Raw genomic sequence first — 19083 nt, 5'->3', positions numbered from 1 at the left:
GGGCTAAATGGGAAGGGACATTAAGGAATCTACTCCTGAATTCATTGTTGCACTATATGCTAACTAACTTGGATGTAAATTAAAAAAATAAAATAAAATATAAGAAAAAAAAAGAAGCTCTTTCCTTCAAGAAGGCCTTTCAGACCTCACAGTTTGAGGCATTAATCCCACTGAGTGCTGTGTGCCTCCCACTAAGCTCCTTGAAGCTTAGGAGCTTTCTTGCTGGATGATCAGTGCCTCCCCAGCCCTTAGCACAGTGCATAACACGGGATTATAAGAGCTATGAGAAGGGTCGATGTGTATGGAGTGCTGTCCAGGTACTGCCTCATTGGCTGAATAAAGAATTGCCCCTCCAAGTCACTCCTCCATTCCCGGCTCTTAACACCCCAAGCCCACAGCCTGTGTTTCTTTAAAAACATTTTAAGGGGCTTCTGGGTGGCTCATTTGGTTGAGTGTCCGGCTCTTGGTCTCCACTAGGATCATGATCTCACGGTTCGTGAGAATGAGCCCACGTCAAGCTCTGCACTGGCAGTGCGGAGCCTTCGTGGGACTCTCTCTCTCTCTCTCTCTCTCTCTCTCTCTCTCTCTCTCTGTCTCTCTCTCTCTTTCTCTTTCTGCCCTTCCCCCACTCACTCTCTATCTCTCAAAATAAATAAATTGGAAAAAAAATTTTATGTACTTAAAAGTTCCAGGATGGGGTCTTGGTCTCTCTGCCCCTTCCCCCCAGCTCTTGGCCTCTGGCTGTGACCCTGTGGTGTCCCTGGCATGGCCAGAGTACCCTCTGCCGGGACAATGGGGACAACCTGTCTGGGCTCCCCTGGGCACTGTTGGTGGCAGGGTCCCTTCACTGCTTTCTTGTTTACAGCTCCTTCCCTTCTCCACCACTGCTCAGGCGGCTTCTCTAGACTTTCTCCTCTTCACCCCTTCTGCTTGTTGCCCTACTCTGCTCAGGGCATGTGGCAGCTTGTCAGCTGGCCCTGGAGGTCTAGACCATGCCACCCAGCTGGCTGTTTGCCCAAAGACCCCCTGAATTCAGATCTGATGGGCACAGTGTGTTCTGGAACTGGCCATAGATGCTGGCCGTGATGTTGGGCACTCACTGCTCCCACTCCCCAACTCTGCTCCGGCGCACACTTCCCAGGTGACAGATGTCTTGCTCTCTCCCACTCAGGGGCAACATGTTGCCTCATGCCGAGGCTGGTCTGGGAAGCAGAACACGAGGAACCACAGGTGACCTCATATCCCCTGACTTGGGATTGTTGCTGTGCTAAGCCCTGCCCTGATTTCAGGTGTGTGGGAAGGGGTGATGATCATAAATCAGGCAGGCAGGCACTTCTAGAACCCTGGCCTAGATACGGCACACTCCCCAAATACTGCCTTTACTCTCTCCTAGCCTAGGAGGGGGATGTTGTGGGGGGTCTCCCTTGGCTTTGGTGATACTCCCTCATCTTTTAAAAAAGACTTTTTTTTAGTCTTTATTTTTGAGAGAGAAACAGAGCATGAGCAGTGGAGGAGCAGAGAGACAGAGGGAGACACAGAATCTGAAGCAGGCTCCAGGCCCTGAGCTGTCAGCACAGAGCCCGACTCAGGGCTCAAACTCACGAAGAACCCATGAAATCATGACGTGAGCCGAAGGCAGATGCTCAACCGACTGAGCCACCCAGGCGCCCTGACACTCCCTCATCTTGAGTCCCCTCTTTCTTCCTCCTGCTTCCTCCTTGTCTCTTACCCAGACTCTCCTCCTCCAGCCTGGCTCCCATCTCTCCAGAGCTCCAGGCCCCTGTCCTTGTGATTTTCCCACTGTCAACCCAAGTCAGCCTGTCCCCACTCCGGCTTTGCCATCTGCCTCTTCAGACCAGGCCTCATCTCTATTCTCTGACTTGGGCCTGGGCCTCCCTCCCTCCCCTTCACCTCCATCATCATATCCAGCTAATCGTTAATTCGACTGACTTTCCTCTTTCCCATCTTGTTTGTATGCCTTCTCTCCTTCTGATGCTGAGCCCACATCGGGCCTACGCAGTGCAGACACTGAGTCTTGATAGGATCTCTCTACTCAGCCTCCCTGCCTGGACCACCAGATTCATCTTCCAAAAGCACCCACTTATTCAGGTGCTGTACCTGAATGCCTTCCCTGGCTTTGACTTCCCGGACCACTGTGCCCACACCTTGGCAGGGCTCGGACTGACACCCATTTCCTGATACTCCCAGCCCACAGGCCTATAGCTCACCCACTGGATTCATGTCTTCATCAACCCCACCACACGTGGGTTCCTGCCCTTACTTACTTCCCCTGCTGGTGCCCTCACTTCGTCTCCAGGGGCTTTCTCTCTCACTCCCACCTGGCCTTGATCATGCAAACCGAACCATGCCACTTCCAGAAGGGCCTTCCTCCATGGTGCCCAGAGCACGCCGGAATCAAGTTCAGATTTCTGCTGGCCCCTTGTCCCTTGCTGGTCCCTTCCCTTCTTTTGCTCCATTCTTGAGTAGAGCTTGGTCACCTCCCTGTTTCCACACAGGCACTACCCCCCTACCCTGGATAACTCCCACTGTTTATAATGACAGACAGAGACTAAGTGCCACCTCTTGTAGAGAGTCGTCCCTGGTGGCCCCTGATGTCACAGCCTCCAGAGAGCCAGGATTATCTGCTTTGGTATCTCCAGAGCCGGGCAGAGCCACCCAACACATAGCCTTCAATAGGTCCTGTGTTGGTTTCTTGGAGCTGCCATAATAAAGAACCACAAACCGGCTGGGCTTAAGACAACAGAAATGTATTCTGTCACAGTTCATTGGTCAGAAGCCTGAGATCAAGGGGCGTCTGGATGGCTCAGTTGGTTAAGCATCCGACTCTTGGTTTCGGCTCAGGTTATGATTTCACGGTTCTTGAGTTCGAGCCCCGCATCAGGCTCCACACTGCCGGTGTGGAACCTGTTTGGGACTCTCTCTCTCTCTCTACCCCTCCCCTGCTTGTTCTCTCTCTCTCTCTCTCTCTCTCTCTCAAAATAGGTAAATAAACTTTAAAAAAAAATTTAAAAAGAAAGACGCTGGTCATTGGATCAGGGCCTGCCATACTCCAGTATAACCTCATCTTAACTAATTACCTCTGTGAAGACCTTATTTCCAAATAAAGTCACATTCTGAGGTTCTGGGTGGATACGAGTTTGGGGGGGAGACACTATTCAACCCAGTACAGTTGTCCAGGATGCATCCGTGGCCTGATGGAGTCACCCATCCTCAGGGTGCTGCCTGGGGCCCATCTCCTCCAAGACATCTTCCCTGGTGCTCCTGGCCTGCCCCTTCTGCACCTTAGTCTCCTTCCTGTGGGAACCGTGCGGGCTTTAGTGTTTCCTGCTAAATCTAAAATTCCTGGGGGGTTGCAAATCTACCCGGAGGAATTCTGAATCATCATGCAGATAGGCTGTTGTGCAAGATTGGCATTTAAACAAGCTCAGGTCTCTCCTAAAATGAAAGCAAGCCAGCAATCTATCCTCCTTAAACTCATATTCCCCTCCAGCTCCTGCCCCAGCCCCCCCCACAGTCCAACTTGAAATGAGAAGCGTCTCCTCCCACTAGGTCCTTTTCCACACTTTCCCTTCCTCCCTCCGTCTTCAGAAGCTGAACTTCTGCCCCTTCTGATCATTTTCATGTCATCACATCCAATGGACCTGTTTCGTCCCCACCTGCCTCAAGTGTCTGACCCCGCTGACCCCTCCCTCCTTGAAACTCCTCGGGCCATCATTCTGTCCTGGGTTTCCTCCCACTTGTCTTGCCACACTTGGCAAGAGCCACTCAGAGGTCATTTTTGGAACATTGGAGCAAACCGGGCAGAATTCTAACCACGAGTGTCCTCTCCAACTACGTGTGAAACACAAAAGCACTAAGGCACACGTTCTCCGGGCAGGAAGAATCTAGTTGTAAATGAGGAAGAATCAGCTTCCAGAAACACTTGGCAGGGAACCAAAAACCTTTTAATGGGTGCCCTTGGGCTTCTGACACTTCATTACTGATTTTGGCAGAGTGAACAAGTAAATGAATGTTATTTAACTTTTGACTTGACGTATCTGTGCACATATATATGCTGCTAACAACAGGGGTGTTTGGGGATGGCTCTTCTTTTTTTAAAAAAAAATTTAAATGTTTTATTTATATTTAAGAGAGAGAGAGAAGGAGCTGGGAAGGGGCAGAGAGAGATGGAGACAGAATCTGAAGCAGGCTCCAGGCTCTGAGCTGTCAGCACAGAGCCCGATGCGGGGGGTCAAACCTGCGAACTATAAGAACGTGACCTGAGCCGAAGTGGGATGCTTAACCGACTGAGCCACCCAGGTGCCCCCAGGGATGGCTCTTCTGAGCCTTGCAGGATATTTGACATCCGTGACACCTCCCCCTGGTCCAGCTACTCAGTTTAGCTACGCAAAGTGCCCATCTAGGTAGGGTGAGGTGAGTGAATCACTTGCCTGGGGCACCAATTTTACAGGGATACCAACAGAATTCAGTAATCAAGGTAAGTAATTTAAGACAATAATTATAGACAATCAGATCAACAATTTATGGCCAATGGAATCATCTAGTTTCATGGATAAAATTTTGTCAGAATCAGGGCCAGGCTTAGTCTGAGGGGTTACAAAGCAGGTGCTGCAAGTCCTGGGTCAGATCTGGCTTTTATTTACAATTTTGATAACCTGTCCATCATAGATTTTTGCATTCATTTTGATTTTGTAAAATATTGCGTTAAAATATTTATCCTTTTTTTTTTTTTTCGAGAGGGCGCGTGCATGCAACCTTATGCTTGGGCAGGGGAGGGGCAGAAGGAGAGGAAGAGAGAGAATCTCAAGCAAGCTCCACACCCAGAGCAGAGGCTGATGTGGGGCACCGTGAGATCATGACCTGAGCAGAAATCAAGAGTTGGAGGCTCAACTGACTGAGCCACCCAGGCGCCCCAAATATTAATCTTGATTACTGAGTCTTTTTGACCCTTTTCTTAAATTTTGTGCCTGAGGTGAATCCCTTACTTGCTTCACTCTAGTCCTGGCCCTGCTCAAAATGCACGTTTCCCAGCTGCTTGGTTTGAGAAGTACTGGGAGTTGTATAATCTTTAGCAAATATGAATGGTATCCATATCCATCAGGAAACAAAGGCTGAGAGAGGTATGTGTTTCTCATCTTCGCGCACTTGCTGGAGGATACTCAGCCTCAGAGAATCTTCAGGCTAAAGGCGAGGTTGAGGGGCACCTGGGTGTCTCAGTCCATTGAGCGTCCAACTTTGACTCAGGTCATGATCTCGCGGTTCTTGAGTTCCAGCCTTGCATTGGGCTCACTAGTGTCAGCGCAGAGCCTGCTTTGGATCCTCTGTCCCGCTCTCCTCTCTGCCCCTCCCTTGCTCTCCCTTTCTCAAAAATAAAAAAAAAAAAATAGGGGCGCCTGGGTGGCGCAGTCGGTTAAGCGTCCGACTTCAGCCAGGTCACGATCTCGCCGTCCGGGAGTTCGAGCCCCGCGTCAGGCTCTGGGCTGATGGCTCAGAGCCTGGAGCCTGTTTCCGATTCTGTGTCTCCCTCTCTCTCTGCCCCTCCCCCATTCATGCTCTGTCTCTCTCTGTCCCAAAAATAAATAAACGTTGAAAAAAAATTAAAAAAAAATAAATACAGGGAAGGTTGAAAATGGAAGCAAATGGAGGAATAATAGGAAGGTGCTTTGCTTCCACCTGGATGCAGGGCGTGACAGACTTAACTTAGCAAAAGGATGGCAGAGGGAAGAGAAGGAAGTCCGTGACAGCTGTGCCAGGACAGTCACACCCAGCCTGACCTGACCCAGGAAAGGATCTGGGTGGCCTCCCACCCTGCAAACTCTGAGAAGCTTCCTTCAGTCCTTGGGTCAATGCTTATTAGGCACCTGCTCTCTGACAGGCATGCCTTAAAGCACCAGAGGCATGAAATATGCAGCCTGCCCCTACTGCCAATGGAGAATTCACACATGAAACAAATGGATGACAGCAGGGATGCATGCAGAGGTGTTATGGGAGCAGAGAGGAGGGAACCCCACTTGGCTTAGGGAGAGGGGGGTTCAAGACAGGCTTCTTGGAACATGGAGCATCTTAAGACCACCACAGTACCTGATAAGTGATCAGTAGGACTTAAGGGCATGAGGGCAGAAGAGGGCTCCAGGCAGCGGGGACAGTATGAGCAAAGGCCAGGAGGGAAGATGCTTTGGAGGGCTACTGGAGCCTGATGCTTGTGGCAAGGAGATGGGGGGTGGAGTTGGGGCGGGACTGGGCCAGCAGGGCAGGCTGGAGATGGCCCCCCTCTCCTTTGCTGGTGGTCTTGGTTCAGGTCACCACCAGGGGCCTTCCTCACAGGGAACGCGCAGAGTTGAGCTTACGCTCTCTTGGGTGGGATACTCCCGACAGCCATTGGGTACCCCCCATATGCCAGGCATACTCTGCCCAAGGCTCCCACAGACATCCTCTCCCTTCCACACCCAGTCTGAGCACACCATTCCTTGGGGGTGGGAAGGGTTCAGGCTCCTTCCCTAGGTTCCTGCCACCTGGTCCTGCTTCTGTTCTCCCCACACTGTGGGACAGCATGAAGAGACGGAAACGATTGCTGCTGCCAGCATCCTTTGCCTTCCGCTTTGACCCTTTTCTGAGTTTGGGTCACACTTGAACATGGAGGAGGCAACATCTGTGGCTTTGGCTGGGTTTCCGCATGCCACCCACCTCCAGTGGGAATCAAGGAATCAAAGACAAAACAAAGCTACGGGAGGGGTGCCTGGCTGGCTCAGTCAAAAGAGCATGTGACTCTTGATCTCAGGGTCCTGAGTTTGAACACACCCACCACATTGGGTGTAGAGCTGAAATATACTTAAAAAAAAAAGAAAAGCCACCAAAGCTATAGGACAGATTTGTAGGATGTAATGTTATGCAGCCAGTGAATAATTTCGTATTTTGAAAGTAATTTTTTTGCATTTTGAAAGTGCACAACTATATCGTATAAGTTTTCTAGAGCAAATGCGGTATGGGAGAGGCAGTGTAGCATAATGGTTAAAAAAAAAAAGCTTAGATTTGAATCCTGGCTGCTCAATTATATACCTTCATGACAAGGACATGGGACAAATCACTTCATCTCTTCTCAGTTTCCTCATCCATACAACAGGGATAATACCTATTTATAAGGTTATGAGGATTATGTGAGTTCGTATTTGCCATGAACTTTTCATTTGCCGTGAATGGTGGCTGGCCTATGATAGATGCTATGTGTTGTTAAATAAAAGCAAAATTGCTTTGGGGCGCCTGGGTGGCTCAGTCAGTTGGGGGGCTGACTTCGGCTCAGGTCATGATCTCGCGGTCTGTGAGTTTGAGCCCGGCGTCGGGCTCTGTGCTGACAGCTCAGAGCCTGGAGCCTGTTTCAGATTCTGTGTCTCCCTCTCTCTGACCCTCCCCTATTCATGCTCTGTCTCAAAAATGAATAAACGTTAAAAAAAAAAAAGCAAAATTGCTTTTATGAAAATGCAAAAAGATTAATTTTAAAATTACCCAAGTAATACAAGAACACAATCTTTTTGTAAGGTACAACATGGGCATTTTTAAAGCGAAGCAATTCTTGGAGACAGACTAGTTTATAGCCTGCTCGGATTCACAATAAAAAAAAAATATTTGTTGAGTGCTAAGGCAGAGCAGGAAGGCATGAGAAGTGTGTGGGTGGCATTCCAGCGACGGTCCCCTCTCTGGTCTCTCCATAGGGAGAGACCTTCTTCTTCCCTTTTTCCCTTCTTCTTCTCTTCTTCCCTTCTTCTCTCCAGGGAAGGGGTGGGATTCACAGGCGTAGATTATCCAAGAGCACTGGCTGATCTTGCACCGGGAAGGACCCCTCTATATTTCCTCCACGAGGCGCATGCTGAGCCGGGAGCAGAGACCCTGACATTTCGGTTTGCTGGCTAGCCCCCCCTGATGTGCAGGCTGGCTTGCTGGTTGGCTTTTTGAAATACTAATATTTCGAAATACTAATAAATATTTCGAAATACTAATAAATAAAAACTATTTGAGGACCCCCAGCACTCTCATTGTGAATTCCCAGCAGCCCAGGAACTGCAAACGAAGAGCTGTTTAGGAAAGCAAATACCCCTATTAAGTTCAGATGTGGATTTCATGCCAAGTGCCTGAGGGTGTCAGGATGGTTCAAGCATCACACAGTACCCCGGGAGGGGCTGGCGAGGGTAGCCTCTTCCTCAGCTCCTGGATGGGGAAGAACTCGGAGATCCATGCAGCTAGCTAGCACAGACCCGTCTCCTTGTACCCTACATTCACCTCCTCAGCACTTCTGGACCCCAGCCGGGTGCTGCAGGAGCCTGCAGCCCCTTGAACCAGGGAGAACGAAGGTTGGAGGCGGGAGCCAAGATTAAGGCATTTGGATGTGAATGGCTGCTCTGGAACATTGAGGAAAAAGTTTACATTTCATTCCTACATTTCAGCATGGGGAACAGCCCATGGGGAATAAGAGTGATGGGGCGGGGATTGATTGGAATTGGTGCTGAGTGAAGGCTCCAGAAAGGAAGGTCAGCAAGACACCACAGCCACAGCTTGCTCAGAAGAGCCAAAGGGTGCCTCCCTCTGAAAAACCTTGAGGGCACCCCCCCTACATCTGTTTGGGCCTGGTCCCACCCTGGCCCCACAATGACCTCTCCAGATGGGAAAACCAGGGTCACTAATTTCTCTTCCAACAGGCCAGGTGGGAATAGAATTCAGGCACACCCCCATGGGGTGCTTTTAGGCCTGGTTCTGGACTATGTTGCCCCAGGGGTTTTCTCCCTTGACTTGTATCATTTCCTTTTCAGAGCCAATCATTAACCCAAGAGACTCAACCTGAGAAACCAGAGAAACCAGCGGCTGGTTGATGCTGGAAATGCTGCCGTGGTTTCGCCAGAGGGGCTGAGTCTCCAGTCATGCTCCTGTCAGGGTTGCAAGGCAGTAACCTGGTGCGACCCAGCCTCTGGGGCTGACTCCCACACCCTCTGCTAGACAGGCGGGATTGCAGGGTCCCGGATGAGGAAGCAGCCTCTTTGCTTCTGGGCAGTGCTATACTCTGGGGGTGGAGCGCACTGGGCAGATGGCTGGGGAAAACAGCTTGCAGCAACACAGGGGACGGTGCAGAGTGGATAGCCTCAGTTCCGCATCCGCCCCAGACTATGAGACACCAGCTGTGTGACAGGCCCTGCTCTGGGCAGTAGGCCCTCACCTTTCTTCTTTGGGCCTGAGATCAGCCTGGATTCTTTGGCTTAACTTCCCAGCCCCCAGTTAAGCAACTGGGACAGAACACCCCTAACCCATCTGTGAGGTGCCACTCTCAGTCTGGCCTCCTGGAGGGGAGGAATAGAAAGCAGCCACCCGCGAGGCCTTTGGGGACAGGGATCTGTCCCTGGGCCCCTGATGCTGAGTAGCCAGGACTCGCCTGGAGAACCAAAGTCAGGGGCCTCTGATGGGCCCGGGGGTGGGGGGGGGTGGGGGGGAGGGGGGGCATGGGGAGGGGGGGCATAGAGCCGGAGGCTGTGCACCGGGCCAGGAATTCCCCCCCCCCCCCGCCCTCGGGAGGCCACCGGACTGTCCCCAGGCCCCCCACCCCCCACCCCACAGGAGGGGAGTGGTGTGGGACTCCATCCTGGCTCAAAGCCCTTCTCCCATGGCTGCGGGAAATGAGGGGTCTGCCTGTTTCCTAGGATTCCCGGGAATACCCGGCAGCGGGCCAGCGGGTCAGGGGGACGGGAGGCCGGTTCGCCGCCCACCCCAGCCTTCAACCCGGGGGGCCGCGACCTCCGGCGGCCCGCGTCCCCGGCGCCCCTTCCCGCGGGCCCAGCCCAGCGCTAGAGTCCAACTTTATTGGCTGCCGCCTACGCCTCCGCCTCGGGGCGCTGCTTGAGCGTGACCGAGGCGCCGCTGCTGACCATGACCGCGGGGTAGAGCGGCTCCAGGAAGGAGACGAGGAAGCGGTAAAGCAGGCTCACGCCGCCGGCCACGCCGTAGAAGGAGAGGCAGCCGGTGCCGCAGTCGAGCGCCACGCCGAGCGTGCGGTGGTAACCGCCGTACAGCACCGTCTGCGTGTTGTTGTGCCACACGGAGAACTTGAGCGAGTCCCACTCCAGGCACCACGAGTACGGGTTGCGGCCCAGCAGGTAGACGATGTTGCGGCGCGGGCGGCCGCCGAGCGGGGGGCTGCGGCGGTAGGTGAGGCCCAGGCACACCCACGAGTTGGACACCTCGGCTTCCCAGTAGTGGCGGCCCTCGGACAGGCCGCGCGAGCACAGCACCTGCGGCCACTGCTTGAAGCCGGGGAAGGGGCCGCCCGCGGCGAAGGGCTCCAGAAGGATGCCCAGGTTCAGCACCGAGTGGGTCTCCTTGAACAGGAACAGTTCCTCGCTGGCCGTGGTGGGGTCGAAGTTCAGGTTGCAGTAACCTGGCGGGGGGGTGGGGGTTGGGGGGTGGGGGGGGGGGTGAGGGAGCTTGGGTGAGCGGCCCCCAGGGCTGCCGAAGAGGATGCTAAGCTGCGTGGCATCTGCACAGAAGTCACCAAGTGCTTCCCACCCCCTGCCCATCTCCTGGGATTGGCCCTTCTCTTCCCGCCCCGCCCCCTGCTTTTTTCAGTCCGCAACTCTGGCCCCAGGTCACTGACCTCCTTTGGAGGAAGGAGTTGGGTGCTGCCCAAAGGTCTACCTTTCTAGAGTAGCTGAGAAACCAATTCCTCCTCCCTGCCCCCCACTAGACTCTAACATAATCTCCCTTTTTATTTATTCAGGACACAAGAATGAGTGGGATTGAGGGAAGGTCAAGGGCTCCTGGAGGAGGTGACTCAGGGGTTCACCAAAGAGACCCATGATATCTCAGAGAAGTCCCTGGGATTTGCCTCCCAGCCCAGCTCAGGAGAGGGGCTGCCTAGGCATCAAATGTATTCGATTTCTTTATTGCCTAGCAATGAAAGGGAGCTTGCTTGAGGAAGAAACGGACAGGGTCATCCAAGCTGGCTTGGCTAAACCCTGGTGGGGTGGTGGGGGGACACTGGCAGGCCCCCAGCTGAGGGCAATGGTTGTGCCACACCAGAGCCAGGGAGGGGGGCAGAGCCAGCATCTGGGCAAGGCCCTGCCTTGCCCACCCACGGGATGGGACAGGATAGTCCCCTCCCTATCATGGCCTTGAAGTCACAGGCTGAGTCCTTCTGAGGTCTCCAGTCCCAAGTACGAGGTCTGGGCAAGAGAGAGCTGGCATCTCTCTGGTGCCCTGGCCTGAATGGAGAGGGGACTGGGGAAGTCAAGGCCCCCCGGGGGTCCCACCCTTAGGTTCGGACCTCGGTACGGAGGACTCACACTTGAGAAGTGTTTTCCTGTCCACAGCTGAGGGCAGCAACTCATAGGAGTTCATCTTAATGCCTGGAGGAGATTGAGGAGCTTTGCTGAGGACACTCTTACAGCCCAGTGTCCTTTCAGAGAGGGGCATGGGCTTCCAGGAGGCTGCGTCACCTGGGGAAGGTGCACATGGGCAGGCAGGGCTCTCCACCAGTGCCTGGAACCCCAAACACTGCCCTGCAGGGCAGTCCCACCCCCAGGGGGCAGGTGAGTCTCCAGTGGCCCCAGGCTGCCAGATACTGACCCTTCAGGAGGAGCTGATTGATGAAGCTGAGACCCACGTCCAGCAGCCGCGTCCGGAGCTCCGCCAGGGTCTCCGGCAACTGGAGAAAGCTCTGCTTCTCCTCACAGTTGGTGCTCATCAGGGCTTCCGGGCAGGCGGGAAAGTGCTTCAGTCTGGGGAACTCCTGGATGCAGGGAGTGGCCAGCAGTACCACCCGTTAGCCCGGGGCCCAGGCAGATGCCAGGAGCTCCTGCTTATGCCAGGGACCCCACCGAGCCCAGAATCTTGGGGCAGGTGGAGAAATTGCTGGTTTTCAAACCTGGACATCTCTCTCCCTCCCCCCTGGTTGTGATGTCTTAGATCAGGGCTTTGCCAAAAAGTATGGCAAAGTGCATTAAGTAGAGTGGATTAGAAAACAATGGGAGGACGATTTCTTCTGAGCTTCGAGTTGCTTAGTGAAACACCTTGCCACATTTTTCCTGTGGTGTGTGTGTGGAGGGGTGGACGCTGTGAGCAACAGCTTTAGAAATCTGCTGGGGATGTGATAATCAGCTGAAGAAAGGTCTTTGCTCAGAGTTCCCGAGCACAGGGTTTGAGTAGCCCTGGGCCCCACCCTCAGAGAAGGTTGCTGTCACCCACGCCTCCACCAGTGACCCTGCCTGGTACCCTCTTGCAACAGCAGCAGGCTGCAGGACTGGGCCAGGGCTGGTGAAGGAAATGGGGTTTTCATCCCAGGCTGTACGGATTGGTCTGGTCTCATTCCCATCCCTGGTCTGGGAGAATCTGGAGAAACTTAGACTGTGGCAGATGCCAGGAATCCCAGGGTATGCTCCCTTCTGTTCCAGGGACATGAAGGCAGGAACATCAGGTAAGAAGCCAAGGGTGTTGGTGTAAGCCCAGGACCCACGGCCTGGGGTGGGGAGGCTCCCCGAGGCAGAAGAATAGATGATGAGTTGCAGCCCCAAATGCTGATGGCTTAATCCTAGGTCTGAGCAGATCTGGTGTGTCTGGGGGTGGAGGAGGAGTGGAGTTCGGATCAGGGCCTGGGGCAGAGACAGGAGTGGGGGCGGGGGCTCGCCTGCAGGAATTGCTGGTCGCTCCTGTTGGCGAGCAGGGCGCGGAGCCAGATGCTGTCCCCCTCCAGCTTCAGGAGCCGGTTGTGGCTCTGCTGGATGGAGCTGCCCAGCTTCCCCAGAGCGGCTGCCTCCTCTTTCTCAACAAAATCCAAGACCTTCATCTGCAGCTGTTTGACCTCCTGGATGATCTCTGAGAAGCAGGCGTTCACCTCATCGCGTGTTGTCTGGATCAATTTCTGTGGGTGGGGCGGGGAGCGGGTTGTGGAGGGTGTGTTGAGAGGCATCTCTGAGCCCCAGCCCCTACTGTTATGGCCCAGAACCTGCCTAGGCATCCTGTTGCCAACTGCTGGGCCCCAGGACATCCACTCCAGGCCCTGAGAGTGCCCCTCAGCCAGATGCAGGGCACTGGGGGGAAGCCTGGGCCTGGGAGAGGGTGGGCCAGCCTTACCGAGAGAAAGGCCACCTGCCCCCGGTGCCTCTGGCTGTCAGAGTTGATGATCAGCATCTGGTTTTCCACGCTGGCCTGGACCTTCCGAACCTCCACCTGGGGTGAGGCAGGGGGAGGAGGAAAGGGCCCCTGATTCAGAAAGGTGGAGGTTCTTTCTTCTCCAGGGCCTTCTTGGAGAAACCCTTCTGCAAGCCCAGAGAAGACATACCTCTTACATTCCTAAGACGCCTATATGAGAGACAAAGGCAGAGCTGAAGGGCAGATGGTCCGGGTCTTCTACCCTCTGCTCATGCTACTCATGGTCTCTCACTCCCTGAGACTCTCTCCCCATTCTTTTTTTTCTTCTTTTTTTTTTTTTTTTTAGAGGAGGAATGAGAGAGAGAGAGAGGGAGAGAAAGAGAGAATCCCAAGCGGGCTCCACACTGTCAGCATGGAGCCCAATGTGGGCCTTGAACTCACAAACCCAAGATCATGACCTGAGCTAAAATCAAGAGTCAGACGCTTAACCTGAGCCACCCAGGTGCCCTTTCCCCATTCTTAGGAATCAGGTTCTCTGTTCCTGACAGTGATGACCACAGGCTTTCAGATCACAAAAAGGGGCTGAAGAGGATTCAGTGGGCTGAGAGGGGGCAGTGGGTCGAGAAGGGGCACATCAGACATGGAGCCCTGGAGATACCTCACTGGGGTGGCGCTGCCTGGGACACGCTGTGTCCCAAGTTCTGTGAAGAAGCCTCCAGTCTCCACCTGTTCTGGGAAGAGTCATGTTCTTGTTTATGACAGGTGATAGAACTGTGTTGTTCCAGTGGATTGTTGTGTCCAGTGGATTGTTGCTGGCACACAACAAAATGAGCAGCTCAAGCCAGACTGTACATCAACCCACTGCTTGCTTTGTTGACAAAGTCTTACTATGGACAAAGTGTCCACTGAGCTGAACGGTGTGGCCACTTGGCTTATATGCCCTCAGGAGCTCCTTGGAGTGGACCATTAAGGGGTGGCTATGTGGAAATATTACTGTTACCAAATATATTTGAGAGAATGCCTGAAATAGAAGTGTGCCACTATAAAAAGCAGTTCAAATCTGGCTTTCCACATTTTAATTTTGTTTAATATTTCCATATATTAAACAAAATTTGAAAGTAGAGAAAAGGAGGGGATCTGCTCAACCTGACATATTTCTACTTTGACATGTTTTCTTCCAGACTTTCCTTTATCTACGCAAAAAAGTTAACATGGAACTCATACATACAAACAGTTTTGGATCCTTGTTCATCAAACCCACCAACGTTTTGTTGTTGTTGTTGTTGTTGTTGTTATTTTATTACTTTAAAAAATTTTTAAATTTTATTTAAATCAGAGCTAGTTAACATATAGTGTAACAATGGTGTAAGGAGTAGAATTTAGTGATTCATCACTTACATATAACACCCAGTGCTCATCCCAGCGAGTGCCCTCCTTAACGCCCATCGCCCATTTAGCCCATTCCCCCACACCTTCCCTCCAGGAACCCTCAGTTTGTTCCCTGTATTTAAGAGTCTCTTATGGTTTGCTTCCCTCTCTCTTTTTATCTTATTTTTCCTTCCCTTCCCCTATATTCATTAATTTTGTTTCTTAAACTCCACATATAGTGAAATCATACGATATTTATCTTTCTCTGACTTATTTAACTTAGCATAATACACTCTAGTTCCATCCACGTTGTTGCAAATGGCAAGATTTCATTCTTTTGATCCCCAACATTCTATTATATATATATATATATATCTTCCATTATATATTATACATATGCATTATATATTATATATTATATCATCTTTATCCATTCCACAGTTGATGGACATTTGGGCTCTTTCCATAATTTGGCTATTGTTGCTAGTGCTGCTATAAACATTGGGTTGCATGTGAACCTTTGAATCAGCATTATTTTTCTGTCCTTCTACCAAGCCTTTCTCATGTAACGGGCATGTCCACCCTCCTGACTGTCACTTTGATGGTTGTGTGATTTCCCTCCAAGGAAAGGTGTGCCTGGGCTGGTGAAAGACTTTCAGGGACTCGGAACCACGAGTCCCGCTCCTACCCACCCCCACCCCTCCCCCACCCCTCCTCAACCCCTCCCCCACTCCACCTCACCTCCTTCCTGGCACGTTCCTCCTCTAGGGGGATGGTGTCGTGGTTCTTGTGTTCCTCCAGCAGACAGGCTCCGCACACGCAGCTGCCTTCCGTGCGGCAGTACAGTCGCCGCAGTTTGCGATGCTTCCGGCACAGGCGGCTCTTGAGATCCCACACGGGCTCCAGCAGCTCGTGGTCCTGGAACATCTGGTCCTCGAAGTGTCTGCTCAGGTGCTTCTCGCACAGGGAGGCCATGCACTGCAGACACGACTTGACTGACTTGAGCTTCTGGGCGGAACAGAAGTCGCAGGGCACGTCCCTGGGCCCCGCCAGGGGCCGTGAGGACCCCAAGGTCTGGCCCTTGACCTGGGCCAAGCAGGTCACCATCTCCTCCAGGATGCCGTTCTTGCAGAGGCGCGGTCTGGAGGGGAAGCTCTCCCGGCACTGGGGGCAGTACAGTGTCTCGCCCACGGTAGCCAGGTGGTCCCAGAAACCTTGGAGGCAGGCCATGCAGAAGTTGTGCCCGCAGGTGGTGGTGACCGGGTTGCGGAACACCTCCAGGCAGATGGGACAGAGGACTTGGTCCTCAAATGTGCGGAGACTGCTGTTACTCATCAGGAGCTGAGTGTGGGAAGGGCTTGAGGGCTGGGCCGGCGGCTGCGGGGCTGGCTTGTGGTCCTGGACTGGCCCTGAGAAGATAGAGCAAAGCCACGAAGAAGCCACGGCAGGAGCCGAGGGGCCTTGGAGGGGTACACTAGTCCTTCTCATAGAAACAGCTTCTGCCCATAGGGTACAGAGACTGTGTCACTGGTCAACCCATGGGGGGGTGGGGTGGGCGGGGCATAACATGGGGATTGTGTTCTCTGTGTCCCAGCCCTGACCCCTGCAACAAACCTTGGACGAGCAAGAGGGTGGGCAGAAGGAAGTCACATCAATGGAAAGGAAAGGAGCCACTTCTTTGGCCCTTCAGACGAAAGGCAGGAAGCCCAAGTACTTACGTGAGACTTTCTGCATGTCAGGGAGGGCTAGAGGCTTGGCTGCCCTGCGGTGGGATGGAAAAGGACCCCCAGGCATTCAGGTGCAGCGGCCTAGCCCTGGTCCCACTTCACCAACTGTTGGGAGGGTCCCCATCAGTCCCGCGTGCCCCCACCCCAGCCCTCTCCATCTCCTGGGATCTGACCGCTGCCTTCTCACCTTTCCCTTCGGCTGCTGTGTTTTGATCTCCCTATCAAGTTGGCCCCCCTCCTCGAAGGCTGCCCCTAGTTTTGTTCCCTGACATCACAATTCAAGCGTGACCAGCCCCAGCATGCTGCTTGTGATGTCAGCAGAGCGAAAGGTGGGCCACCGGACATGCTATGGGTGCTGATGTGGCCTGCCCTCTCCATGGGTGATTCTTCACGCCAGGGCAGGGTCGCTGGTGCACCGGGAGCCGCTGGCAGTGGACCTAAGGGACTCACATTAGGGACCGGAGAGGAAAGTGGCAACAAAGTGGCAGGAGGATCTTGGGCAACTCCTTTACTTCGTCTGGACCAGACATTCTTTTCTGGTGAATTGACAGGGTTGTTCCAGGAGATGATGTTCCAAAGCCTCTTCTTGGTCTAAAGTTGAATGATCAACATCATCCGATTGGTGATTCTAAAGACTGTTGCTTCCACTCTGGTTCTGATCCTCAGAAAGAGAAGAGGGATGAGCGAGGCGGAAGAGAGACTCTTCATGGCTCTCATTGCTTCTTTGTTGCCTTCTGTTTCCTATTCTCCCCCACCCCATAGGATAAAAGCCCTGAAAAGCTTACAATACATCACTGTCTTTCTCCAAAACATTAGCATTTGTTGGCTACAAATGGGAAATAGAAGGCCTCTCCTTTCCCCTTCTTAGAGGAAACATTTCAACATTTCTCCATTAAGAATGATGTTTGCCGGGCACCTGGGTGGCCCAGTGGGTTAAGCGTCGGACTCTTGACTTCAGCTCAGGCCATGATCTCATGGTTTGTGAGTTCAAGCCTTGCATTGGGCTCTGTGCTGACAGTGCGGAGCCTGCTTGGGATTCTCTCTCTCCCTCTCTCTCTGTCCCTCCCCCACTTGCTCTCTCTCTCTCTCTCAAAATAAATAAAATATACAACAAAAAAGGTTTCTGATAAATTCCTGTTAAAAAAAAGACACACACGATCTTCTCTCCATGTTGTTTTATTAGAATCATTAACAGAAAAATGACATCAGCTAAAAATACACACATTAAGATATGTGAGACTTGATTCTGAGCAGTCAGGTTTGACTTGGGGAAAATAAATACAGAGGAGGTAATAGCCACAAAAGAAAGCCCACAAAGGCAAAAGCTACAGTCCGTAAGGGCAAGAGCTAGAATTAGTTAGGTTGAGTTAAATTTCCATGGTAACATTTCATGGAAAACAATGATCTTAATAAAAATATTTTAAAGTAAAAACGAAAATAAAAACAAAACCGAGATACAATTTAATGGCACTGTATAGAAAACTCATCAAGGGGGCGCCTGGGTGGCTCAGTCGGTTAAGCGTCCGACTTCGGCTCAGGTCAGGATCTTGCGGTCCGTGAGTTCGAGCCCCGCGTCGGGCTCCGGGTTGATGGCTCGGAGCCTGGAGCCTGCTTCCGATTCTGTGTCTCCCTCTCTCTCTGACCCTCCCCCGTTCATGCTCTCTCTCTTAAAAATAAATGAAACGTTAAAAAAAAAAAAAAAAGAAAACTCATCAAGGAATTGGGCCGCATGGGTGGCTCAGTAGGTTGAGCGCCCACTCTTGATTTCAGCTTAGGTCATGATCCCGAGGTTCAAGAGTTCGCATCCCACATGGGGCTCTATGCTGGCAGTGCAGAGCCTGTTTGGGATTCTCTCTTCCCTCTCACTCTGTCCCTATCCTGCTCATGTGCTCTCCCTCTCAAAATAAACTTAAAAAAAGAAAAAGAAAAAGAAAGCTCATCAAAGAATTAACCTGGCTTACCAGAGTTATAGTTCACTCCAAGGGAAAGGTTTACCAATGGAAATCTATGGGGTGTGAGGTGTGATTCTTACTAGAAATTTAGCTGCCACTGGGCAGCTTTATGACTTTATGACTGAACAGATTCAGCAATACTCAAATGATCTATTGCAAAGGCTGATGCTGTATGGAGCTTCCAGCAAGCCCTGACTGGAGAATTACCATGCAGAACTCCAGCGTTTTGGAAAATCGCCCTGCCTTCTTTTGCAGGTAACTCTTCTCCTTTTGAGAGCCTACCTAACCATGGGACATCAAGCGACCATGCGGCCTGACCTGCCTGATATGAACTAGGTGTTGTCTAACCCACCAAGTCAGCCTGAGGAGTAGTTAACCTAGCCCAGAAATCGATGTGACTGTCTCTCAGACCGGGGAACACTGGCAATCGACACTGTGTTTCACACTGGGCAGAGGGCAAGATCACCTCTGTGTAACGCGTAGCTGCGTCTTGTTACGTAGAGACATGAAGTTTTGTTTTTACCATTGTAAGTTCAAATACGCGTGGGAGCGTGTATACGGATGCCGAGCAGCCCAAGCTGCTGGCTATTACGTCTCAGCTCCAAGCCACCCTCCAGACTCTGCTCTGTGCATCTTTAACAGCTGAGTCCCGGACAGGTGCACCCATGGGGAACGTGAGAGGGGGACTGCAACATTGGGGAGGCGGGAGGGGGCGGGGCAGAAGGGACATGCTTCTTCAGGTTAACGGAGAAACCACAGCACCTCAGCTTTGCTCTGGCAGCAAGAGCTGGTTCCAGGAGTGTGGTCCTAGAACGGTTCCAGGAGTAGCGTGGTCCTACGACCAGTCTCGCTGAGCCCCCCCTGGGACCGCAGCATCTCCTCTATGCGGCCCCTCA

General features: G+C 52.5%; 1 protein-coding gene across 11 annotated transcripts; it reads right to left on the bottom strand.

Moving 5' to 3' along the window:
* Positions 1-9592: 9592 nt before the first annotated feature.
* Positions 9593-17229, bottom strand: LOC106987791 (E3 ubiquitin/ISG15 ligase TRIM25-like). 11 transcript variants are annotated; one of them, XM_053211600.1, is made up of 8 exons: positions 16423-17229; positions 16227-16340; positions 15250-16007; positions 13123-13218; positions 12677-12910; positions 11620-11782; positions 11337-11489; positions 9593-10432 (listed from the first exon to the last, which is right to left on the bottom strand). In XM_053211600.1, the coding sequence occupies exons 2-8, from the start codon at positions 16300-16302 to the stop codon at positions 9870-9872; spliced, it is 2043 nt and encodes a 680-aa protein (XP_053067575.1). In that variant the 5' UTR covers positions 16303-16340; positions 16423-17229; the 3' UTR covers positions 9593-9869. The 11 variants fall into 11 exon arrangements, with proteins under 11 accessions (XP_053067575.1, XP_053067574.1, XP_026908227.1 ...); XM_027052426.2 differs by having other exon boundaries at positions 9594-10432; positions 15250-15917; positions 16227-16270; positions 16423-17224; XM_027052423.2 differs by having other exon boundaries at positions 9595-10432; positions 16123-16340; positions 16423-17220.
* Positions 17230-19083: the final 1854 nt, after the last annotated feature.

This window comes from Acinonyx jubatus, chromosome E1, assembly GCF_027475565.1.
Source record: "Acinonyx jubatus isolate Ajub_Pintada_27869175 chromosome E1, VMU_Ajub_asm_v1.0, whole genome shotgun sequence".
Lineage (NCBI taxonomy): Eukaryota > Metazoa > Chordata > Mammalia > Carnivora > Felidae > Acinonyx > Acinonyx jubatus.
The sequence above is the reverse complement of the archived record's forward strand: the minus strand, read 5'-3'. Positions and strand labels throughout refer to the sequence as shown.